The following is a 27,351-nucleotide window of genomic DNA, read 5'->3' as shown; positions in this document are numbered from 1 at the left end:
TTGGAGAGCTCGCCCCCCGAGATTTAGTAACAAAAAATACTTTGTCAGCCTTGGACGCAAGGAGGCCTGGTCCAGATCTGTACAAATACTTGTTTGCGGCCTTACCTATGCGCATAATTGGGTCAGCACTAAGGACACTAATGCATTAGTGGTCCTTGAAGCCGCTTAAATTGGCTCATATGAAGCCTTTAGAAATCCACTATATCCTGGTCCTAGACTCCCATTTCATTGCCTCACATCCTCCATGAAGGCTGTAATCTGGGCCTGGAGACTTGTCATCCCTATGACCCCTCTGGCCTCTGCCTCCTGGTCGCCATATACTCCCTTATGGTTCATACCGCAGCTCTCTGAATTCTTAACCATCCCAGACCCCTGTCTTTGGGCCTCTAAGGAGATTCAATATTTGAAAGATATCAGTGGCAGAGGTAATAGTATCACCTTTGATAAAATGAAACAACTCCACGACCTCCCAAATTCTTTGTTTTTCTAAATCCTGCAACTCTGCCATGCCTATTCTTCGCAGTTTTGGGCGGACCTACTCCATTTACTTTCTGATGATTTGCAGACCCTACTACAGGCTGATGACCTAACTAAACCTCTATCCACAGTCTATAAAGCTATTCTACCCTCCATCTATACTGGTCTTGAGTCCCTTCAACAGAGGTGGCAGGCAGAGGTGCCGGAGCTGGATGGGAAAGATTGGGAAGACATTTGGGAATACCCCTTTACCCACCTGGTAGCTACAAGAGATTGGCTAATTCAGTTCAAAATACTTCATATGGCATACTACACCCTGCAGCGCCTCCATAGAAATTATCGTAGAGCCCAACTGTTGGAGGTGTGGAGACGCCCCTGCTGACTTTTCCACATTTTTTGGTCCTGCCACCATATAAAAACATTTTGGACTGATGTCCTCTGCTTCATTTGCTCGGTCACCACAATGTCTGTCCCCTCAACTGTGTAAGTTTGCCTACTGGGTCTGGTCGACCAGCTGGCTTTCTCTAGGGCTACCAAAATATTACAAAGTCTACTCCTTTTTTTTATGCTAGGAAGGCCATTGTGTTGACCGTGAAATCTTATAGCAAATCCCCCCCCCACCCACCTTAGGCCATTGGAAGAAGCTGGTCAATGCAGCGATTCCCCTATATAATATGACATACCTCTCCCGAGGTTGTCCTAATAAATCTCATAAAGTTTGGGATAGCTGGTTGGAATCCTCTACTGCCAATGCCGAAGAGCGTATCGTTTCTGCGTAATGTCATGCTCAACCCTCATAAATATCCCTACATGGTGGGAGATTGGTGAAGGGTCAAGCCCCTAGGAAGGGGGGGGGGAGTCGTGAGGAATTTTATTCTCGGTACTCTTGTGATATGGTCAAATATACTCATTAGGTACCTGATCTCTCTAATGCTATTTGTTGAATGTTTCCAAATTTCTATTTCTGATTGTTTCTGATCCCACCGAGTATATTCCTGCCCTCAACACTGAGGATTGTTTGGGTCGAGCTGGTCTATGGGTGGTATTGTAATTGTCTGGTTGTTTTTTTTTTTTGTTTTTTTTTGAGCCAGGGAGTGCCCCAAGGCTAAAAATCCAAACTCCAGAGAAAACAAAAATTTGCCTTTTGTAGTTGTGCTGACATATCAATTTCATGCAGACTGTTTCTCTAGTGGGAACTGAACACAAGATCCTGGCACTGTTCACCAGTCATCCACTATATTGTTCAGTTGAAGTCCCTCAGTGCTGGTCAGTTCACAGGAAAGCACAAAGGCTTTACTGGCTACACTGTCCTTTTTACTTATGGCTATACCCAACCTTTATTTATTTTTTTTTGCTTTTTGAATAGATTGGTTAAGTGTTCAAATTTTGTGTTGTATTTCTGTATTTGTCCCCATTAGGATGAATTTCCTTTACTTCCTGTACATAAGATGTTTACACAGGATAGGAAGGCACAGACAGCAAGAAAAAAAATTAATAACTCTTCCTAATAAAATGTTTTATTTTTGTCTGTGTGTAACAAAAAAAAAAAAATACACACACAAACGTTTTGAGAATAGTTTTCTAACACACCAACAGATGGCACCACAAGGCTGCATGCACAGCCACAGGGAGCACCGACTTTTGTGCCAAAAGTCATCGTCCTGTGGAACTAGTTCTATTCTGACCACGTGCGTTACCACGTCTGCTAGTTCATCATGGACAGCAAGTTAGAATAAAAAGCAAACGTGAAATTCTTTTTCTACCAGATATATACATTTGTTTTGTATATATCCTGTAGGCAATTAGCTTTCTGCACAGTAGGATCCGTTTGTGCTCTTCCATCTGTTGTAACCCATGTGCTTCTGTAGCATAATGCATAGTTGTTATAGCCATTTTAGGTGTGTTTAATAGCAAGCAGCCCCTTTCATCAGCTGTGAGGCTGGAATTTTCAAATTCCCATCCTGCGTTTCAGCTGTCCAGGCTCTTGTTTCTCCCTAGTGATTGGCTGCTGTCCCACCCCCTTCATGGCCTTTCTGAGATCGTGGGCAGAGTGTGATGCTAGAAATAAAAGTGAAATCTGTCAGTGAGGCAGCTGACACCATGCTTGGGCTTCAGAGCTGAGACATCTAGCTCTGCAACCCACCTCCCCTGCCTCGATTGCCATCCAGCATGCTGTGTGTCCTCTATGGGCATGATTTTCAGTACAACAATTAAAGAAGATTTTTTTTCTTTTTATTTTACTCAACAAGCTTTGCCTCTTAATTGTTGGAGAGAAATCTATCCTGGATTTTTTTTTTTAAATATGCAAAGATTTCTTCAAACTACATTCAAAAAATAACAAGATAAAGCAATTTAGCACCCTCTAAAGAAACTTTCTCTGTGCCAGAAAGTTACATAGTGCTGCAACAACAGATTCAAGGAGACCCTGCTCTTAGAGGACACCGCATAGCCTGCCTTTTTTCAGCAATGCCTATTGGAAAAATTGAGCACCCCTCTTTTGCCTCTATCCCCAGGGACTGCAGCCATGAGTGCCGGGTTTGCAGGGTGACCGTGGTGGGCCTTTCGACCTACGCCAAGCACATATCCAGCCAGGGACACAAGGATAAAGTTTATGCCTGGGACAAAGAGGGATCAAAGGAGGACGATGATGAAGAATACTTTGATGAGGAGCTCATCCAGTTAATTAACCAAAGGAGGGAACAAAGCCAGTAAGTATATATGAATTATTTTTGTTTTAATTTATATGGGTTGTAGTCTATAACTGAAACACTAAGGCTACTTTCACACTGATCTTCGTCAAAAACGTATATGTGTTTTTGTGAAATATAAATTGGTATCTTATAATTATACACTCTAAAAATTATCAAATAAACTCCCTGTGTCAATAACACTAAAAAGTCCCACTTTCACCCTTGAAAGTCCAAAACAACTAGATAAACCTTTTCAGTGTTTGTGAAATTATACAAAACATAAAAACCCAACATAAAGTCCAAAGAATTTTTCTCCCAATTTCTGATTGTGTGATTCCAATAATTGTCGTGTACCTCAAAACAAAGTAAAACTCAATAGTGCATTATCAATAAATAATAGGCAAAATGAATTCATAAATAATATTATTAAATCAAACCAGAAATTTCTAATTATTTCTGTGCAAAATAAAAACACACAAAAATGTGAGAACACTTGTGATAGTGAAACACTCTGTGTAATATTTATATATACACTCCTCCGTGAACACTCTGTGTACACATCTAAGTGGCTGAATCACATACTCTTACCCTAATAAAATAATAAACCAGCCTTAAATGAATCCAGACATCCAGAAAGAAATAGTGATCCACTGGAACCTTGCTCCAATCACCACAGGGATACCTTCTGATCCCAAAATGTTCACTCCAATATTCTTGCCCTCTTATACTCCATGATACCATATAGTGCAGTATGTTCTGATAGTATAAAGATCCAAGCTTTAATAATTGTGCTTGCATATAAAAAACCTTAAAATTGCAAATTATTCTCATAACTCCACCTCAAGCAGATTCCTGGAACGCCAAATGTGGTAAACCTCACTAAAGATGGCCGCTCTGCCACTTCCGGTTTTCCGTGCAACGTCCAACGTCACGTCCCTTAAAATAATTAGACATTTCTGGTTTGATTTAATATTAATATTCATGAATTAATTTTTGCTTATTATTTGAGGATAATACACTATTGAGTTTTTCTTTGTTTTGAGGTACACAGAAATTATTGGAATCGCACGGTGAATTTAACTCAGAAATTGGAGAAAAATTCTTTTCGACTTTATTTTGGGTTTTAATGTTTTGTATAATTTCACAGACACTGAAAAGGTTTATATAATGGTATATGCATTTTTGCCACGTTTTTACTGCGTTTTTAAAAAGACATGCGACTCAAAAACCACACCAAAAACACAATGTAGTTTTCCATTGATTTCAATGGGGAGGTGTATTTTTTTTTTTTTTTTTTTTTTTTTACCACACCAAACCTGCACCAGCAATGCAGCAAGGAGGACTTTGAAAAACGCACCGGACCCGCAATGGATCAGTGTGAAGATTTCCATAGGAATACATTGGAACATGTTTTTCTTCCTCTTTTTTTTTTTTTTTTTTTAACGCAAAAGCAGAAGAAAAACAGACCAGTGAAAGCAACCTTAGGGGGAGATTTACCGTATATACTCGAGTATAAGCCGACCCGAATATAAGCCGAGGTACCTAATTTTACCACAAAAAACTGGGGAAAACTATTGACTCGAGTATAAGCCGAGGGTGGGAACACCAGTGGGAAGAATCATGCCTCATCATTGGTGTCAGTGGGAGGAATAGTGCCCCATCATTGGTGTCAGTGGGAGGAATAGTGCCCCATCATTGGTATCAGTGGGAGGAATAGTGCCCCATCATAGGTATCAGTGGCAGGAATAGCGCCCCATCATTAGTATCAGTGGGGGGAATAGCACCCCATTATTGGTGTCAGTGGAATAGTGCCCCATCTTTGGTGTCAGTGGGAGGAATAGTGTCCCATCATTGGTGTCAGTGGGAGGAATAGTGTCCCAACATTGGTGTCAGTGGGGGGTGGAATAGTGCCCCATCATTGGTGTCAGTGGGGGGGGGGGGGAAAGTGCCCCATCGTTGGTGTCAGTGGGAGGAATAATGTCCCATCATTGGTATCGGTGACACCAATGATGGGGCACTATTCCTCCCACTGACACTTGCTGACCCCTGTTCCAGTATGGTGCTGCTGCAGCCAGCATATGTGGTTGCAGCAGCACCTAAGCACGGCACACTTACCTGCATCTCCTTCACTCGATTTTCGCGGGGCCGCTCAGCTCCGCCTCCTCGCCGGTGATTGGCCGCCTGTGTGCCTTTCCTGAGCTACAGTTCTGGCGGCCAATCACCGGTGAGAAGGCGGAGCCCAGCAGCCTCGCGAAACATCCAGTGGACGAACCGAATGAAGGAGCAGCCGCGCTTCCTGGACCGGATCGTCGTGGGACCGGAGCCAGGTAAGAGACAGCAGCCCCCTGCCCACCCCTGTACTTACCGTAGTTTCCCTTCTGTTGGAAAAAAAAATGTGCTGAAAAACTCGGCTTATCTGATTCAGCTCTACATAGTAACCAATCAGCTTCTAGCTTCACCTTGCTCAATTAGGTTTTGACATGAAAACCGGGAAGCTGTTGGTTGCTATGCACAGCTGCACCAGATTCTGTGTGCAACAGTTTTAGTAAATCTTACCCTACTAGTATTGGCTTAGTTGCAGTCCAAGTTTGATGATTTTGTCTATAGAGATATCCCTGGTGTTCAGTACTGACCAGATTTTTTTTTTTCCTGCTGGCAAGATGCAATCTTTTTCTCATCTATTAATGTACTATGGCCTGCTTATGTATATCATAAACGTGCAGCGCTGTAAACACATGAAACATAAATATCTTCTATCATACGCAAATATATAAAGTGCAAAATGAAATAGCTGCTAGCACTTAAGGTATTGGTAACTGTCCCAATGTAAACGTAATCATAAACGTGCAGTGCTGTAAACTCATGAAACATAAATATCTTATATCATACTCGAATATATAAAGTGCAAACAAGTGTGTGAATAGTGCAATCATATAAATCACCGAGAGTCTGTGACGACCACAAATATTATACAGCAGGCAGTGAAATCTGCTAATGTCCTTTATCCAAGTGTGCAAGTGCAAACGTGCGGTTATTGATGAAGAAAATCCACACACGTTTGCACTTGCACACTTGGATAAAGGACATTAGGCCCCATATCTGGTGATTCCTCAGTAGGAGGAGTCCCCCTCAAGCTGAGGGGAGATTTGCTCACCTTCATATATTTAGGGGTAGCGCTAGGAACTACTAGGTTCAAGAAGACCTCCTGTATGCCTTCGCTTGCTGAAAAGGACTGAGATTCCAGGGAGGAAAGAAAAACACTGCTAGGAAGGTATTCTTGTGAATACCTGCTCCATGGACCTTTGTAACCAGTGGGAGCTGTCCCTTATAGGGGAGGAGGGATACCCAAGCTCCTGAGAGACTGGATATCTTAAGTGAATGCTAAGGCTTCTTTCACATGGCCAAACTTAATTGTACACTTGTGTGAGGGCCTTCTTTTGCCCATACGGGGATGCACAAATTTTCTATGCATTTGTGTACAAACAGTCTCATTCATGTCATTTGGGACCCAGTTTCTGCTCCCAATTTGACATCCGTGTGGGTGCATGTCCCCAAACTCACATTCTGTGTTTGAGGACATGCACCCACATCGATGTCACATCCGGGAGGGGCCCAAAATCCTACTGGTTGTTCCCTGTACTCATCCTATGACCTAAATAGTGGGTGTAGCGGAGAGGTCTTTGCAGCTATAGGAACTCTGAAAGCTCAGGGCTTGTTATAACAAGCTTATCCTTCAGATGCAGAGTAGCATGTACTGAGTCAGTAATGTTATAACCAACCTTCTACAAATTTGGGATACCTACAGAAAACAGCAGTGCATTAAACACACCCTTGTTAGAGGTAGACAGTTGGGTTTCTGAATCAGAACCAGAGATAGTAGCAGGTACTGCAGGCTCAAAATGGATGGAGAGTTCAGAGTAGGTTTAAGACAGATGAGGACGAACCCAGATACCAGATAATGGGCATCAGTTTCTTCTACTGGGGGTTGTGGTCACCTATGGCAGTAGAACTATCCTGTGTGTGTTAGTTGATAGTAATAGTTACATTTAGCATCCTCTTGGTCTGGTACATCTAAAGACCAAGTGGTGATATATGTTAGCCGTGATTGTAGCTGTAATAGTGCACTTGCGACAGAAACTATTGAGTACTGTACAATACTTTTTTTATTTGCACTAACATACAATTTTTCAGGACAAGCTTTCAGGGTGTACCCCCTTCTTCAAGGCCCATGCAGTACTAATCAAAAGGTTTTAGCTTCTCTCAGATATTTTAGTACTGCTTGGGCCTTGAAGAAGAGAGTATACCCCGAAAGCTTGTCCTGAAAAATTATATGTTGCAAATAAAAAAAGTATCCTGGACAGTACTTAATTGTTTCTGGTAATATATAGAAACCTTCCATTAACCTCTCAGATATTTTAGAAGCTTTTCCAAATGTGACAGACCACCACACACCAGCAGGCATGTTTGTATAACCACAGAAATCATATCTGTACAGTGAGTGTAGAGGTCTAATCTCAATTTGTGGATGGTTCAGTTATAAAGACTTAGCTGTAACCAAAGACGGCATGCCTACCGAAAGAACCCCACAGTTTTAGAAATGAATCAGGGCAACACCCATTCTCATGGCTTGGTAGAGTTTACATACACTTTAAGAAAAATAAGAGACAATTTGGGGAATTCAGTATTGCTTTAAGGGAGAAGTAGAGCCAAAGCTCTTTTGGCCCTACTTCACCTGTAGGTCTTGAGTGCATTTCATTCTGCATACCTGTGACCCTGAGCCGGTCTAGGTTCTGGAGAGATCCTTACTTTAAAATTAGGATCCACCCAGATTTATGACCGGCAGCCTGTTCAGCCTCTCAGCACACCACTGAGAGCCTGAGCCAGCCACCTCCTCCCCCTCCACAGCCTGGCGCTCCAGTGAGCTCTGGAGGAGCAGAGAGAACTGAGCGATCAGTGGTCTTTGATCACTCAGGTCTTGGTCTTTGAAGCGGCGGGGGACAGATGCAGCTTCAGGCTGATGCTTCAGCCACCTAGGGGAATGTGTGTGTTTTGTTTTGTTATTTTAACTCCCGAATTTCTTTTTTGCCAACACATTTTTTTCTTCTTAGGAACTACCTGCACCTATTTCAGGTAAGCATTTGCACAAGTTTCAGAGGCATTACTGATACGTACGGGTAGTTCTAACCACTGCCAATTTAAGTACCTCTAGCTACGGCAGCTACATATTCTCGAAGGATTACCATTAGTTTGCAGATGAGGAAACTGATGGTAATTAGGAGCAGGGATGAGAGATACTCTTACTCAGAGCGGGACATGACTGTTCTGGGAAGTTGTCATGTATGTGCTTCCTGCACAGTACTGCATCCCGAGCCCCAATCTGCTGTCAGCCAGGAGATTCCAATATTAGCTTACTGGTGAGATAGATATAAAATAATACAGCAAACTTGATTTAAATGAATAAACACATCAATAATATCAATACAACAGGGATCCCTGTTGAAAAAGTCCGGATGTGACGAAACGCGTCCGGGGCACGTGACGTATTGACGTTTCCGGAAGTGCCGTGGCGGCCATCTTGGGTTCTGGAACATGCGGCTGTGCATACCCTTTGGACTTCCATCTACTACCTGGCTCTCCTTCAGAGTTGTATGGCCATTGGTTTGAAACTACCGCTGAGGAGTGATGTTGTCTTGATTGTTTCACTATATGGAAGCTGATCTCATCGTTTTTTAATGTAAGTTGCTACAATAAAATCTGTGTGTATTTTATACAAACACTGACCCCTGGTCTGTTTATGAGGTCTATGGGAGGTGTCTGGAGAAGATGATTTATATATTGTTTGGAGGCAATCCCATCCTTACTATGGATCCTATGCTGGTTTTATCTATCTTAGGGTAATTATGCACTTTTACTACATTGTGTGCAGTGGGTTTATTCATTAAATTGTTGGAGTTTGAACATTTCACGATCTGAATTATTATGAAATCACCTGCAAGTGTGTTTTTTGGACTTTATTTTGGATTTTATTTGGACTTTGGGTTGTATTGATATTATTGATGTGTTTATTCATTTAAATCAAATTTGCTGTATTATTTTATATCTATTTTCATGTACTTCAGTGGAAGGATTGCTAAGTGACTTGATTGAGTTTTTGGTTTGGGGTTTAGTGGGTGTGTGCTGTCTTTTTGTTATATAGGTTACTGGTGAGGTCACTGGATAAATGGAGCTGAAGTTGGAAGATGGGGAACTGTATGGCTAGTTCCCCAACAGGTCCGGCTTATGTTCGATTGGCAGCACACGGTAGTGGGCAGATTTTAAAGCCGATTTGTATTGAATTGCATCTATGGATTTGCCCACTGCCATGCACTGGTGATCAAGAGTAAAGAGAACTTAACAGGGAACTAATCTTTCTTTTTTCCATCAGGCTTTGTTCTTCCCTACTAAAAACTCCTCCATCATGGCCCTGTTCTAACTTTTTTGCTGCCTTCAATTTCAAAATGACCTTATTTTTTTCTTAAAATGGTACATACGTCAGTTTAAACATTTGGTTTGTTTTCTATTGCGAATAAAATGTGGGTTTATGAGGTATGCAAATCATTGCAACCTGTTTTGTGTAGATTGTGCACAAATGTTTTGGAATTGGGGTTTGATTTAATGACATCAGAAATTTAGTTTAGCACAGAAATGGTCAATTATTTTCATTGTTGTTTTGTTTTGTGTTAGGCAAGATGATACCTGCAGTATTCCCAAAGAGCAAGAATTTCGGAGAAGAGATGAACGCATACCACATCCAGGTATAAATCAGCAAGACTGGCAGCGAGATTTGCCAGAAAGGAGTTGGCAATTGCAAAAGGAGAACTTCAGCAATCCTAGACAGAATTTAATGCATTCTACATTAGGCCTCAATTCTAATCGGCATCTCCCTGGTCCAAGGGGGCGAGCTGGATGGCACATGAGCAGTCAGACCACTCGACAGTTGGTCCATGTCAGAGTAGAAGACTCATGGCATTTAAACGCAGGGGGGGCAACTAGTTGGCACCAAAGAGGCACAGGCAGAGGTTTTCACTGGCAACCACAGGGAATCGGAAATTTTCCTAACCAGCATTCTAGAAACTATGGTGGAAACTTGCAACCTTATTCTAACAATAACACCCAGTGGAACTTCGGTGGCAATGTTGAAACTTTTCCACAAAGGAAAAATTGGCCACAAAGACACTGTGCTACTGCTCTAGACCAGGATTCTGGGTGGCCAATGAAAAGTAACACATTAAATAATTTTTGCAAAGAAAGATTCAAGTGGAAAAATGCTGAAAAAGTTACCAGCAGCACAACTGTTTGCGCAAATTTAGATAAAAACATTTTGCACAAGACAGATGATTTTAGTAACGATAACCACACAGAAAACTTCATAGACTTCAGAACATCTGACGGCTCAGATTCGTCATCCAAAACAAAACCAACACCTTCCTCTGAGAAAAACAGCCTTACAAAAGACAAACAGCACAGGTGGTCTCCATATCCATCACAGAAGGCCTCAGATCAAAACATTCCACCAGTTGCTGACAAAAATATAGCACCTTGCTCAGAGGAGACAAATAGTGAAGAACTACAAGCAGACCAAAATGAAAATTTGGCCAAACTGAAGGTGGCAGAAGATATGCAAGCCGAGCAGTCTAATGGCAAGAAAAGTGACTTCACAGAGCTTTGGAGCTCTCGTATGCCTTCTTTAAAATCCCCACTTCGCAACATCCCAGATAATAAAGCTTTAACTTTGAGAAAAGAGCAAAAGAATCCGTTAAAAGGTGTAAAATTGTCGTTTTCACTTTTTGGCGAGAGACAAAATCGGCTAAATGCTCTCAATTTAGAAACAATTAGATCCAATAGTATTTCCAAATATCGCAATGCAGCTAAGACCACAAAGAACAGCGAGGAGGCACAAGAGAGTAGGAAAAAAGAGCCAGTGGAAACCCTTCGTGAGGTGTTGTACAAAGCAAAACAGATGCTGCGTAATAGTCAGGCCAGTGCGAGCTGTGACAACCAGTTTTTGAGTAGGCCACCTAGTGATCCTGAGACTGACCGAACTGAGGCAAAGAATGACCCTTTTCAGAATGGCGTTTCCTCTGATGAGATCTTAGAAGATGCTAGCGATGATGATTTGTTCAGTAATACACCTAAAAGAGGACCTGTGGTGGAGTTGCTTAGTGATAGTTCAGATAAAAATGTCTCTCCCAAGGCAGATGATAGCACAAAATCTTTGGAACAAATCACCACCAGTTCGGACAATTCTGGTCTATATATTGCAAAATCTACTGAGAAATGTTCAGTGACCAGTGAGTCTCATGATAGTGGAGAAAATAGAAATTCTCTTCAATCTCAAGACTTTAATGACTGTGAAAATTTTGAAAATGTTTCTGATCTTGAACTTCAGAAAAGTGCTGCCCATTCTTCTAATCCAATAATACCAGAATTGAGCAAGCTTGGACTTCCTGTTTCCCTCCAGAGAGATCTTACTAGGCATATTAGTTCGAGAAGCAAACCTGGAACTCATCTTCCAGAGCCAAACCTCAACAGCGCACGTCGCATTAGGAACAAAAGTGGTCATCGTAAGAACGATGGTGACAAGGATTCAGGACTGAAACCAACCCTTCGTCAGATTCTGAACGTATCAAGAAGGAATATAAACTGGGAGCAGGTCATGCAACAAGTGACAAAGAAGAGGCAAGAGCAAGGCAAAGGTTTGCCAAGGTTTGTCTTTATTAAGTTGTATTTGGATAGAATAAAAGCTTTTCATAGGCTGTAATTCCCTTAAAGCATAACCATTTTATTTAGTTTTAAGTAAAGTCTGTCAGGTCAGGTCTTTATTTCTATAAAGGGGGCATGTAATGGCAAGTCATACTATAAGATTATAGACTTTGAAACAGATCATAGAGATTTGAATCTGATAGGAAAAAACAGCCCTCCATTGATTTTTTTAAGAACACATTAAAGCAGTATTAAACCCAAAAGCAAACATTTATTATATTGCAGCTTACCAATTCTTAGATTTGATGTCTACATCAATTTTATTTTTAAGCTTGCTTTCTTCTATTTTTATCTGGTGATCCAGCCAGTATGTCTGCTGTTTTTCAAAAGAACAAGCTCTCTTGCAGATGTATCAGTATATATGGATGAGACTCTCTATTTGCCACTGACAGGGGTGCTTACAATGATCAAGTTTTATTTATTCATGTAAAACCTTTAAGTAAATCCTAAAAGTAAAAAAAAAAATGTTTGCTGTAACGGAATATAAAGTATGAGCTGGAATTTGGCTGCAATTTTTGTAAGTGTATTTCATTCTGCTAATCCATCCAACTTTTCCCCAAACACCCATTCCCCCCCCCCCCTCCGACTGACAATGCTCCTTCATCCGCAATGAGGGCACGCTAATACAGAGGGTGTGCTTGTTACTGGCCAGATCATCAGGTAAAAAAAACAGGGACAAAGCCTAAAAGAAAACTAATGCAGCCACCACATCTAAAGATTGATAGACTGCAATATATTACTTTTTTGTTTTTGGGTTCAATACTGCTTTGAACCCTCTGAATGTTTAATCAGTAGAGAGACGTAAGGCCACTAATACTCTGCTTCCATTTTGGGGTTTAATATTGCTGTATGTGTCCCTTTTTAGGGTGGTTTTATCTAATTTCCTGTCAAGATGCAAAGTGAGGGGGACACAGAGGAAAAAACACATTTTAGTATAAAAAGGAAAGGGTCAGAACTTCTGATATATGTTTTTATTTTGCTGATTTTATTGCTTACTATGCCTTTTTGTATCGGTGAAAACTGCACCCTTATTTCTTGGCACAGTACAATGGGGGTCGGAGGGTACACTACTTGGGAGCAGGGCCTATTACATGGGAGCAGGGCCTATTACATGGGAGCAGGGTGCATTACATAAGGGCAGGGCATGTTGTGGGGGCACACAGCTAGGCCAATTACATGGGGCACACTACATGGGACAGACCGCAGGGCACATTACATGGGGCACACTACATGGGACAGACCGCAGGGCACACTACATGGGACAGACTGCAGTGCACAGTGTTGGAGACACAGTTGGGCGCACTGCTGTACCGGCTTCCTTCTTATGCAGAGGCGGCAGTTCTTAGGCCTCTAGGGGTGCACTCGTCTCCTCTAGCCCCCCCCTTCCCCTCCTGTCCATTCCAGATGATGTCTCATACAAGCACCTGGGTTGGACAGGAGAGGAAGAGGGGCCAGCGGGGGAATAGTGCGCCACGGCCAATAGTATCGCAGCCACTTCCCGGCCTATCTCTGCGTGTGTCAGCAGAGAGGATGCAATTTACCTGTCAGCTTTCTCCGACTGACAGGATAGATTGCCTTGGAACCCCTGGGGACATGTCGCAGAACCCTAGGGTTCCACTGAACCCTGGCTGAGAAACTCTATACTAGAGTCACAACCTAAAGCAAAACTTTCCTAGCAATTGAGCTCCCGCCTTCCTTTTTGAGTTGATTCTGTCATTGCTATACCGAAAGGGGAGAACTAGACAGGGCTGACCACTCTGAGATTTTATTGCAATAGGGGTACTCTTTTGTCCATTTAGTCTGGAAATTAGGAGCACACTGGATTCCTGGCAGATCAGCAGGTTTTTTTCTGTAGTTGCGGGGTATTTTTAAAGAAATACAACCTGGGGAATGCCTCGATATGCACTTTAGGCAACTCATAAATTTGACCTGACCTAGCCTTAAATGTTTTTGAAGTAATAACACTGATATCATGCTCTTCTTTCTATGCAAAGCAATCCTTGTCAATCAGCTACTAAATTCCAGATCTTCTTATGGCCATTGAATAATTAGAACAGGGCTTAGAGCCAATGAGACAGGTGGCAAATTCAAAATTGTGAAAAACACAGCTGTCTCGTCTTTCTTCTGAAAGTTTGGTTGTCTTATGTCATGAATCCTCTCTGAATCCCATAACAAATATTCTCTAAGGCTTTGTTTACACTTGCTTTGCTGTCTGAAGAGTGATCTGCATTCAGGTCGTTCTTCAGAGAGCATTTGACAGGCAGTGAGCAGTGGTGTTAATTTTGATGTCAAATTTCGATTTAATTTTAGTCATAGTCTTTTGACTTAAATACCAATTTAGTTTTAGTCGTATTTTAGTCATCTGATTTGTTTTAGTCGACTAAAACCAAATGGGTTTAGTTAAATTGTAATGCAATATTTAAGTATTTGATTTGAATTTTCAAACTCATTATATACTCCTGGAGTAAAAATCTAATAATGTGTTATTATTTATGGTCTTAAAGTTTGAACATGCACTACAGACACAGATTTAGCTGTTGTGATATACAGGTGAAACTTGGAAAATTAGAACATCGTGCAAAAGTCCATTTATTTCAGTAATGCAACTTAAAAGGTGAAACTAATATATGAGATAGACTCCTTACATGCAAAGCAAGATAGTTCAAGCCGTGATTTGTCATAATTGTGATGATTATAGCTTACAGCTCATGAAAACCCCAAATCCACAATCTCAGAAAATTAGAATATTACATGCAATCAATAAAACAAGGATTGTACATAGAACAATATTGTACCTCTGAAAAGTATAAGCATGCATATGTACTCAGCACTTGGTTTGGGCCCCTTTTGCAGCAATTACTGCTTCAATGCGGCGTGGCATGGACGCTATCAGCCTGTGGCACTGCTGAGGTGTTATGGAAGACCAGGATGCTTCAATAGCAGCCTTAATCTCTTCTGCATTGTTCGGTCTCTCATCTTTCTCTTGGCAATGTCCCATAGATTCTCTATGGGGTTCAGGTCAGGCGAGTTTGCTGGCCAATCATGCACAGTAATCCCACGGTCATTGAACCAGGTTTTGGTGCTTTTGGCAATCTCCTGGAAGATGGCTATGTTGACCCTGGACTTAATGAAGCACAGTGGACCAACACCAGCAGATGACATGGCTCCCCAAATCAACACAGACTGTGGAAACTTCACACTGGACTTCAAGCATCTTGCAGTGTGTGCCTCTCCATTCTTCCTCCATATTCTGGGTCCTTGGTTTCCAAATGAGATGCAAAAGTTGCTCTCATCAGAAAAGAGGACTTTGGATCACTGAGCAACAGACCAGGTCTGTTTTTCTTTAGCCCAGGTAAGACGCTTCTGACATTGTTGTTCAGGAGCGGCTTGACAAGAAGAATATGACATTTGAAGCCCATGTCCAGGATCCGTCTGTGTGTGGTGGCTCTTGATGCACTGACTCCAGCCTCAGTCCACTCCTTGTGAAAGTCTCCAACACTTTTGAATGGCCTTTTCCTGACAATCCTCTCCAGGCTGCGGTCATCCCTGCTGCTTGTGTACCTTTTTCTTCCACACTTTTCCCTTCCACATACCTTTCTATTAATGTGCTTTGATACAGCACTTTGGGAACATCCAACTTCTTTTGCAATTAGCTTTTGAGGCTTTCCCTCCTTATGGAGGGTGTCAATGATGGTTTTCTGCACAACTGTCAGGTCAGCAGTCTTTCCCATGATTGTGATTCCTACTGAACCAGACTGAGAGACCATTTAAAGGCTCAGGAACCCTTTGCAGGTGTTATGGCTTAATTAGCTGAATAGAGTGGGACACTTTGAGCCTAGAATATTGCACCTTTTCACAATATTCTAATTTTCTGAGATTGTGGTTTTGGGGTTTTCATGAGCTGTAAGCCATAGTCATCACAATGATGACAAATCATGGCTTGAACTATCTTGCTTTGCATGTAATGAGTCTATCTCATATATTAGTTTTACCTTTTTAAGTTGCATTACTGAAATAAATGAACTTTTGCACGATATTCAAATTTTTTGAGTTTCACCTGTATAACGTCTATATAAATCAAACTAGATTTCATAAACAAAAATATTGCTTTTTGACAAACAGAAGTGCAATTTTAAAATAAAAAAACCCCCAAAAAACTAAACTCTATTGACTCTAATGCCATTGCACATATTACCTGAATATATTACTAACATTAAATACTACTTATTCTCAAATTTCGATTTAGTTTTCGTCAGTGTTTTGCCTTAAGTGCCTTTTTAGTTTTAGTCATATTTTAGTTTTTTGAGTAAAATGCAATTTTAGTCATCTGAATTGTTTTCGTCATCTAAAATAGTTTTAATTTATTTGTCAATTTTTATTGGAATTTTTGCGTATAAGTACAAGATAATCCAATGTGTAGTAGAGAAATAATCTACAATTAGTAACAATATAAGAATAATTAAAACTGAGAGAAACAAATATAAAGATTCTAGTGACAAGTTAGCATATAAATTCGAAGTGTTGGAGCTTAAAGAAAGCGGTGAAAGAGCATTCTACAAAAGTAAGGGCAAATACTTTTTTATATTGATCTTTGAGGTGGGAGCTTAGGCGATTGTAGACTAAGCTCGTAAGAGCAATAGTTGTGAGCTAATATGAGAGCATCAAGCGCAGTGGCCGGGTGAGAATTTTTCCAGGATCTGGTGATGCTCAATCTGGCTGCCATTAGGATGTGGGTGATAGAGTGTCTGGCATGGGGGGATAATAGTTTCAGTATTTAAATTCAGTAGTGCTAGATCTGGATTAGAGGGAACAGAAGACTGTGAAACAGCAGATATAATTTGGAAAATTGGAGACCAGAAGTTATTTAGAAGCGGGGAATGCCAAAAGATGTGAATAATGTCCCCAGGGTTCCCACAGTTCCTCCAACATAGAAGGGAGGTTTGATTATTGAAACCTGCTACTCTGGTGGGAGTAAAATACCATCTGAGGGAGAATTTTTGTGTTAATTCCCAAAGTGCCGAACAGCAAGTGGATCAGTAAATCGATTGTAATACATGAATCCATTGTTGCTCAGTGCAAGCAGTGGCAAGATTATCCTCCGGTTGGAGAAGTGGTTTGGACTTAGTAAATGATATATTTTGGTTTAAAATATTGTAGAAAAGTGTGATACCTTTGATTTCAATTGAAGAGCGAAATAAGTAGTTCCACATGGGTTTTGGGAGTATGTAAAAGTGGTAGGATTGTTTAGATAGGCAATGAGATATCCTAAGGTATGTGAAAAGTAATTGGGGAGATAATTGAAATTCTCGCTGAAGGGACGTGAATAACTTAATAGAGGAGCCATTAAAAAAATCATAAATATATGCTATGCCTCGAATGCTGAGAATATCTTGGGTAAGATATATTAAAATGTGCAAGGGGAGATTGGGCGTAACTACTTGTGTTGGAGAACAAGGAGTACAGATTAGAGCCTTCCATGCAGAGATTGTTGATAAAATAGTTGGAGGGAGAGTAGTTGAAGGCAGAATTCCTAGGGGTATTCCCAATATCCATGCACACAGGTTGCATCCTTTGTATGTAGGTGTGGAAATCTGCCTTCCACACCTACACCTCCTCCCTCCATGCTGCCAAACAAGCCTACTTCCTGACCCTCATCAATACCCTCTCCTCCAATCCTCGCTTGCTCTTCTCTACCTTCAACTCTCTACTCTCTCCGCCCCCACCTCCACCCAGCACCTCACTCACCGCCTTCGAGATTGACAATCACTTCGAAAACAAGATTGACACAATTCGCAGGGACATCGCCGCTGCTCAAACTTCTTCCCCACCTATCTATTCTCACACAGCAACCCCCTCATCACCCCTCTCCCTCGGCCTCACCACTGTTCATACCTCCACCACACCTAATATCCCTCACACTGAAGCCCCCTTAACACTCCACTCCTTTGACCCTACTACCACTGAGAAGGTCACCAAGGTCTTCTTTGAAGCCCGCCTCACCACCTGCCCCCTGGACCCTATCCCCTCACAACTGCAACAACCTCCCTCCTCCTCCATCCTACGCTCCCTCACCCACATCTTTAATCTCTCCCTCTCTTCTGGCGCATTCCCCACCCCTCTGAAGCACGCGCACATCACTCCCATACTTAAAAAGCCCTTCCTGGACCCCACTGACCCGAACAACCTTAGATCCATCTCCCTGCTGCCATTTACATCCAAACTCGTTGAGCGCTTAGTCTACAATCGCCTAAGCTCCCACCTCAATGACAACAACCTCCTCGACCCCCTACAGTCCGGCTTCTGTCCCCTACACTCCACCAAAACTGCCCTACTCAATCTCTCCAATGACCTGCTAACCGCCAAAGATAATTGCCACTATTCAGTGCTCCTACTCCTCGACCTCTTAGCGGCTTTCGACACAGTCGACCACCCCCTCCTCCTGAAAAAACTACACTCCCTTGGCCTCAGAGACTCCGCTCTCTCCTGGCTCTCGTCCTACCTATTACAACGCTCCTTCAGCGTTACTTATAACGCTGCCACCTCCCCCTCACTCCCCCTCTCTGTTGGGGTCCCTCAAGGCTCTGTCCTCCGGCCCCTTCTCTTCTCCATCTACTACTCCTTCCTTGGCCAACTGATACACTCTCACAGCTTCAACTACCACCTCTATGCCAACGACACGCAAATCTATCTCTTGACCCCTCGCCTCCCCCCTCAGTCTCTGCCCGAATCACAAGCTTACTGAACGACATATCAGATTGGATGTCGCTCTACTTCCTTAAACTGAACCTCTCCAAAACCGAGCTCCTAGTTTTCCCCCCCAGCCCGTGCACCCCCCCCTACTGACTTCTCCATCACGTCCAACAATACCACCATCAGGCCCACCCCGCAAGCCAGAATACTTGGTGTCATTCTTGACTCCAATCTATCCTTCCAGCCCCAAGTCCAATCGCTAACAAACTCATGCAGACTCCACCTCCGCAACATCGCCAAAATACGCCCATTCCTAACCCCAGAAACCACTAAGCAGCTCATCCACTCCCTCATCATAGCACAACTCGATCACTGCAACTCCCTCCTCACTGGCCTGCCTCACCACAGGCTATCCCCACTTCAGTCGATCCTGAATACGGCAGCCAGACTCATCCACCTTACCAACCGCTCCGTTTCCGCCACCCCCCTCTGCCAATCCCTCCACTGGCTTCCGATTGCCCAACGGATCAAATTCAAAATGCTAACACTGACGTACAAAGCTGTCCATAATACTGCCCCAAACTACATCACCGACCTAATATCCAAATACCACCCAAAACACACTCTCTGCTCCTCACAAGACCTCCTTCTCTCTAGTTCCCTGGTCTCCTCCTCCCATGCCCACCTCCAGGACTTCTCCAGGGCATCACCCATCTTCTGGAACTCCCTACCCCAATCCATCCGACTATCACCTACTCTCCTCTCCTGTAGGCGCACCCTGAAAACACACCTCTTCAGGGAAGCCTACTCCGCCCCCTGCTAATTCCTCAATCTCCTCCACTCTTCCTACCAGTCCATCCCCCACAGCTCTTCCTCCTGTACCACTATCCCCTCCCTCCCTAGATTTTAAGCTCCAAGGAGCAGGGCCCTCTAACCCCTCGTGTATCGCATTGTATTGTTATTGTACTGTCTCATGTATTGTCTCCCTTTGTAATGTACAGTGCTGAGTGAACTGTTGGCGCTTTATAAATACTGTATAATATTAATAGGTGTATTCTATTTGTCTCCAGAATGTAGTAGTGGATGAGGCATTAAACCAGACTTTCAATTGTGAGGGTATAGTTGCTGAGTAGTAGTCGCTGAAGTTAATATAGCCAGAACCTCCCACTGATCTGTGTTTTGTAAGTGTTGCATGAGCACAACGAGGTTTCTTTCACTGCCATATGTACTTATTCAAGGAAGTTTGTAAAGATTTACAGTGCGATCGAGGGATAGGAATAGGGAGGGCTCTAAATAGGTAAAGCAACTGGGGAAGGATGGACATTCTGAATGCGGCAATCCTGCCGTCCCAGGAAAGTTGTAGTTGGCTGAAAATAGTCCTTTTACTGTTTTAGTTTATTTTTATTTTTTTTATTTCAGGTACTTGTATAGCGCCGTCAATTTACCCAGCACTTTATATATACAGTTGTGTTCAAAATAATAGCAGTGTGTTGAAAAAAGTGAATAAAGCTCAAAATCCTTCTAATAGCTTTTATTTCCATACACACAAATGCATTGGGAACACTACACATTCTATTCCAAATCAAAACATGAAGAAAAATATATCAAATTTGTGTTGTTCCTCTACATAAATTGAAGAAAAGTGAATATTAGATTGTTCAAAAAAATAGCAGTGTTTGTATTCTTCTTTACAAACTCAAACATTCACTATATAAACAAAAATGTTTGAAGATTTTGCTTTCCTTTGAATCACTTAATGAATATTTAGTTGTAAAAGCACTGTTTCTGAGAACTGCTGTACATCTGTGTTGCATGGAGTCAACCAACTTCTGGCACCTGTGAACAGGTATTCCAGCCCAGGATGATTGGACTACATTCCACAGTTCTCTGTTTCTTGGTTTTGCCTCAGAAACTGCATTTTTGATGTCACCCCACAAGTTTTCTATTGGATTAAGATCTGGGGATTGGGCTGGCCACTCCATAACGTCAATCTTGTAGGTCTGGAACCAAGATGTTGCACGTTTACTGGTGTGTTTGGGGTCGTTGTCTTGTTGGAACACCCATTTCAAGGGCATTTCCTCTTCAGCATAAGGCAGCATGACCTCTTCAAGTATTCTGATGTATTCAAACTGATCCATGATCCCTGGTATGCGATAAATAGGCCCAACACCGTAGTATGAAAAACATCCCCATATCATGATGCTTGCGCAACCATGGTTCACTGTCTTCACAGTGTACTGTGGGTTGAATTCAGTGTTTGGGGGTCGTCTGACAAACTGTCTCCGGCCAATAGACCCAAAAAGAACAATCTTACTATCGTCAGTCCACAAAATGTTGTGCCATTTCTCTTTAGGCCAGTCAATTTGCTCTTTGGCAAATTGTAACCTCTTCAGCACATGTCTTTTTTTCAGCAGTGGGACTTTGCGGGGGCTTCTTGCAGATAGCTTGGCTTCACATAGGCGTCTTCTAATTGTAACAGGACTTACAGGGAACTTTACACCTTCTTTGATCTTCCTGGAGCTGATTGTTGGCTGAGTCCTTGCCATTTTGGCTATTCTTCTATCCATTTGAATGGTAGTTTTTCGCTTTCTTCCACGTCTTTCAGGTTTTGGTTGCCATTTTAAAGCATTTGCGATCATTTTAGCTGAGCAGCCTATCATTTTCTGCACTTCTTTATATGTTTTCCCCTCTCCAATCAACTTTTTAATCAAGGTACGCTGTTCTTCTGAACAATGTCTGGAACGACCCATTTTCCTCTGAGTTTCAGAGAGAAATGCACTGTAACCAGCATGTACAACATTTGCTGCCTTCCTTCCTTAAATAAGGGCAATAATTGCCACCTGTTTTTCAAAGAATTAATGACCTCACTAATAGAACTCCACACTGCTATTATTTTGAACATGCCCCTTTCAATTAGTGATTCAGTTACACAGAATCAGCAGCATGCATGTCATGACTGTTGGGTCTGTTGGAATTCTATTACTCTACTACACCTGCTAGTAAATTATTTGCCATGTAGAAATATAATTTCTACCGAAAACAGTGATTGATCAGGTTAGTGATGTCTGACTGCTATTATTTTGAACACAACTGTATATTGTACATTCACATCAGTCCCTAACACTCAAGGGTTGTACAACCTAAGGTCCCGAACTCACATTCACATACACATACTAGGGCCAATTTAGACAGGAGCTAATTAACCTACCAGCATGTCTTTGGAATGTGGGAGGAAGCCGGAGTACCTGGAGGAAACCCACGCAGGCACAGGTAGAACATGCAAACTCCAGGCAGGTGGTGCCGTGGCTGGGATTCGAACCAACAACCCTAGTACTGCCAGGCGAAGTGCTAACCGTTTAGCCACTGTGCTACCCAGTTAGTTAAGTGTATTCCTACAATATACTGGATATATCCAGTATAAGATATACTGGATTTGCCCCAAGCAAATGGGAACTGATTCTGTAATATATTTCTAGTGACATCATTAAGACCTAGATCCAATATTACAGATTTGCTCTTATTGACTTTGTAGTACGATACTCTACTGAACCATTGTAGAGTACGGTATGCTTCACCCAGGGAAGAAGTTGGGTCGGAAATGAAAAGTATAACATCGTCTGCAAACAGACTAATATTGTGAGTGCTATTACCGATAGAGAAGCCTTTTATGCAGGGGTTAGAACGAATATGTTCTGCTAGAGGTTCTATAAGAGGATTAAAGATTAATGGCGATAATGGGCAGCCTTGCCTCGTTCCATCAGATATGTGAAAGGGACGCAATAGCATGTTTGAAGTGTATACTTTAGCTGATGGTGTAGTACAAAGCGCTAGAATTGCACTGAGGATAGGGCCCTGAAATCCAAATTTGAGTAGTACCTGATGGAGATAGGTCCAATGTACTTTGTCAAATGCCTTCTATGCATCCAAAGAAAGAAACAGAGAAGGCATTCAAGAGATTTTGGCGTGATATATAAGATTTATCAATTGTCTGGTTGCGTCCGAGGTTTGGCAAAATTTTGTGAATCCAGATTGGTCACGATGTATCAGATGGGGAAGAATATTATTCAATCTAGTTGCTATTAGTATGGCATAAATTTTCAAATCAAGATTCGATAATGAGATTGGCCAGAAGTTTTGCGGAGAGGTGGGTTCCTTGCCTGGCTTCGGTAATGTAATTATGAGGTCTTGGAGCATTTATGGGGGAAACAATGAGGAGGAAGCAGCGGTGGCGTAAATTGAACACAAATGAGGGGTTAGAACCGAGAGAAATTAATTACAGTATTCACCTGTTAGGCCATCAGGCCCCAGAGATTTGCCATTTGGAAGATTTAGAATTATAAAGGTTAGTTCTTGTTGGGTGAATGGGCCATTAAGAGAGTTAAGTTGTGTCTCCGATAAGGTAGGGAGTTTGATTTTTTTTTTTCTAGAAAAGTTTTAATTTAGTCTAGAGAGGGTTGGTGTGTGGACTCGTCCATATTGATATTGTAGAGTGAACTATATAGGAACTAAAAGTGTCTGCAATTTTTTGAAGATTAAAGATTTTCTCATTTGAGGTGGTATTCTTGATTTAATTCTACGACCTTTCATTTTCCAAGATAAGGCTTTACCTGCTTTATTAGAGGTGGAGTAAAAGGGGGCTTGCAACTTATGTTGCATATGTTCAAAGGAGTCCAATAAAAAAGATCTTGAGTTCCTGACGCGACAAAATTAGTTTTGTTTTAAGAGTGTGGGTGGGCTGTGTTTTATTCTGGGATACAATATCTTTAATCGAATTTAATAAGAAATCTAAATGCTGTGACTTCCTGCGGTTTTTCCCTAGATCCCATTTGTATTAACAAACCTCTAATAAATCCTTTTTGTGAGTTCCATACCACAAAGGGGTCAGGGACTGAATTTGCATTTTGAGTAAAAAATTTCAGATAGATGATTCGATAGCTTTGTTGCATAATCTGGATGTTGCAATAAGAAATTATTGGCTTGGCACACAAAGGTGTTCGGTTGCGAGGGGGCATGATTAAGTAAGATTGTGATAGGTGCGTGGTTCGACCACGTTATGGTATGGATCTCGGACTTCTGTACTTTAGCAATAATCATTTGTCAACAAGAAAAAGATCAATCCTGGAGAATTATGAGAAAAGAAATTTGTATAGTCACATTCACTGGCATAGTACCACCTCCACGCGTTGAATAGATCATTGTTGCAGAAAGGATTGCAGTGATGGGTTATGGCGTTTGGAGGCGGCAGATGAGTCCATCACGCTGTCTGGACTGATGTTACAGTCCCCACAAATGAGTATATGTCCCTGTTGAACTTTTCTGACTTGAGGGAGAGTTTTTGGGAGGAAGACAAAGGGTTTGTTATTTCGAGTGTATACATTCAGCAAGGTATATGGGACATTGTTAATCGTACAAATTGGAATTAGAAATTGACCATTAGGATTGGTGACTTGATGATGTAGTGTGAATGAGACCGAGTCCTTGATTGCGATCATAACCCCTCTTTTTTTAGCAGTGAAACAGGCATTATAAACATGGGGGAAATTCTTGTCTTGGCAATACGGTTGGGCTGATTGGAAGAAATGAGTCTCTTGTACGGATAAGATGTTGCATTTGTATCATGCAAGTTTCCATAGGGAGTTCTGTTTTGCAGGGTGGTTCAAACCTCTGGCATTTATAGATAAAATTGAAAGAGGCATTGTGGATAAGAGAGTCAAATTAGGTGACCAAGGGATGATTCACAGGGTGCTTAGTACCAGAATGACTGTTGGCCGATGGTAACTGTTGGTCAATGGTAACTAGGAGTTTGAGTTCTACACACGCGGTCTTTAAGCCAAGGGGAAAAAAAAAATTTTAATCACTGGAAGTAGCAAGGACCTAAGTGTGAAAGACAGTGGGTAAGTTGAAGAAAAGCAGATAACCGTTTGTCAATACAATAGTTGTATAAACTGCGTAGCATAAGCTCCGATTGGTAGAAACTAAGATGCTACAGATCTTTCAGGGTAAAATTTACTGGAACAGTAACTTTGAGTCTTATGCCTGAGGGACATTGACATAGTACAAATGGTAGCCTCTGTATGAGATCATGGGCGATGGTCATCTCCAGGGGAGGATCTAGGATAATTCCCCAAGTATGCAAAAGATGCATTCCCTTATGAAGGGAATTGATGGAGTGCACAAAACAATTATGTCTGATCAGGAGGGTGGCTGGGTGGCACCATTTGTACGGAATCTTGTGATTCTGAAGTGCCTTCATAACCAAATTCAGCTGTCGTCGGAACTGTAGAGTATGTTTGGAGAGATCCGAACACAGTTGGAGATCCTCAAAAGAAGTAGGTAGTGCAGTCACGGATCTAGTGGAAGAAAGCAATTGCTCTTTTGTCTGGAAGAAATGTACTTGCATTAATACATCTCTGGGTATAAAGTCCGCTAAATGTGGTGCTTTATCAATTTAATCTTTCATTTGCCTCCTTTTCCTTAAGGTTTGGTATAGAAATGGTAGCACAGGTTCAAAGTGAACAAGATGGTCTTGACTTTGATGAGGAGTCGGATTTGGGAATTGAAAACTATCACTTTGAAGGCATCACTGCAAATCCACTTTGCTCAGTGAGGAAAAGGAGTCTCTCGGAAAGCAGCGTAGCTGTGGAAAAGGGCTCTGTATACAGTTTATTTAATAGCCATAATTCCGACACAACTGACGAGCCAATCATTCAAATACGGCAGCCAACACCGGCAACATCTGGACCAAAGGTGGCTTCAACATTAACCTCACCTGCCAGAAGTCTTCCTGCCGAACCTTCTACAGACAGTTACGGCGTTTCGAACACAAGATTGTATGAAACATTACAAAGTCAGAGAGGACATGAAGAAACCTGTGCCCCCCTAGACAGCTTGAGCATGTTCCAGAGTTCTTGTGTAAATGTGGTTACCACAATTAGCAGTCATGTGGATGGAGGTACTGACAGTTGTGCATCCAGCACAGAGCAGAATGATAACCAGGGAGTTGGAAAGAAAAGAAGGGCCAACCGGGTAAGATTGTTTTTATCAGAGTATTTATTTATTTAGTATGTATTTATTTGTATATCTTATGCCTGCACAACCTATAGAAAATATGTCCTCTGCTCTCCTGCTGGCTGCTGCTGGGGATCGTTTAAGGATGGAGAGCAGGGGCAGGGGACAATGAACATATGTATCGGCCCTTTCCTTTTCTGAATGAACACAGTGAGTGCTCAGTACCATGAAAGTACTGCTTGTGAATGAACTGGAAGAAGGCGCAGAGCTCTTCCATTTCATTAATTCTGTGCAGCTGAGGTTGCGGAGAAGGAGGGTGAGGACTGTGTCTCCAAAGTGAGACATCAAGGGTCTGTTTAGACCCATGATATTTCACCAAAGCCCCTCAACAGGGCTGCTAAAAAAAATTGTAAAGAATAATAAATAAAATTGGAAAACAAAATTATAACATTGGAAAATCTAAAACTACTGACCCCGTCCCCTGCCCTACTGACACCATCCATGCACCTTCCACGTGCCCTTCTGGCACCGTCCACACACCATCCATTACCCTACTGACAATGTCCTCTTCTAAGATAGGCTAAGTTTATAATTTTACAGTGCTATTTTTTCTAAGTTTTCCTTTTTATTTAGTTAGACCTTGCTAGTTAATTTCTTAAACCCGAACCCCAGTGATGTTTGCTTTCTTTCATTCAGGTAGATCTCCACTTCTCAAAGGTTGCCTACCCCTACCTTAGAAAACATTTCACATTACTAATATACTGTAAGATTACAGTTATTAGTCTCCTCAGCATCAAAATCTCTCATCTTTTATTATTATGATTTATATGGCTCCAACTAGTTTGCGGAGCACTTTACCACATGAGGCCAAACAGTATAGTTACAATACAATTCAATACAGGAGGAGTCAGAGGGCCCTGCTTGTTAGAGCTTACACTATAAAGGGGAGGGTCAAGTGATACAAAAGGTAATAAACTGTGGGGGATGAGCTGATGGAGAAAATACAAGTACAGTTGTTAGGTGGAGGCAGTATGGACTTCTTTGAAGAGAAAAGTTTTTAGGGTTCGATAGTCTGACAGATTGGGGTAGTGAGTTCTATAGGATGGGAGAGGCTCGGGAGAAGTCCTGGAAGTGAGCATGGGAGGGGGTGACAAGGGAACTATAGAGCAGGAGGTCTTGGGAGGACCAAAGAGAGTGATCTTGAAGTCAAAAGCTGAACTCTCAATATTTGTATATCCTGATATGATTGATTCTTGAAATAGTACTGAAGAGTTCATTAATTATTGCAACATAAGTGCTTCCCTGTCAGTGAGCTATATTACTATGCCAGCCAGCCAGTGCTTCATTCAACCTCCTTTCCTTTCAATAGATTTTTATGGGATAATTTTAATATTAGAAAATACAAACTCGAGATATTACAATAAAAGGTAACAGTCAAAAGCAGTCATGCGCAAACAAAGCATAACTGTAGTAGGTGACATTATAAATGACATGTCAAAAGAACAAAAATATCAACCATGTTGTGTCAGTAAATCAGCATAGGAAAAAGGAAAGGACTACTTGCCCATAGCCTAATGGCCAACAATGATAAAAGGGGTTATGAGGTTTAAAGTGCACAAGCATATAGTTGTGAGATGTACGGAACACATCTTGGATTGTAAGACATCACTGCGGGTGAGCCAGA

At 41.8% G+C, this 27,351-nt stretch overlaps 1 protein-coding gene across 2 annotated transcripts in view; it reads left to right on the top strand.

The window, feature by feature from the left end:
- The window catches only part of ZNF106 (zinc finger protein 106), a 118,653-nt gene that overhangs the window by 49,960 nt on the left and 41,342 nt on the right, over window positions 1-27,351 (top strand). For both annotated transcript variants that reach the window (XM_089680260.1, XM_089680261.1), the window contains exons 4-6: window positions 2,991-3,185; window positions 9,891-11,912; window positions 25,139-25,685. In XM_089680260.1, the coding sequence (XP_089536386.1) occupies window positions 2,991-3,185; window positions 9,891-11,912; window positions 25,139-25,685 (2,764 nt within the window). The remainder of the gene's footprint in view (window positions 1-2,990; window positions 3,186-9,890; window positions 11,913-25,138; window positions 25,686-27,351) is intronic.

This window comes from Staurois parvus, unplaced genomic scaffold (genome assembly GCF_062004578.1).
Source record: "Staurois parvus isolate SC_StPar_1 unplaced genomic scaffold, SC_StPar_1.0 ptg000237l, whole genome shotgun sequence".
Lineage (NCBI taxonomy): Eukaryota > Metazoa > Chordata > Amphibia > Anura > Ranidae > Staurois > Staurois parvus.
The sequence above is the reverse complement of the archived record's forward strand: the minus strand, read 5'-3'. Positions and strand labels throughout refer to the sequence as shown.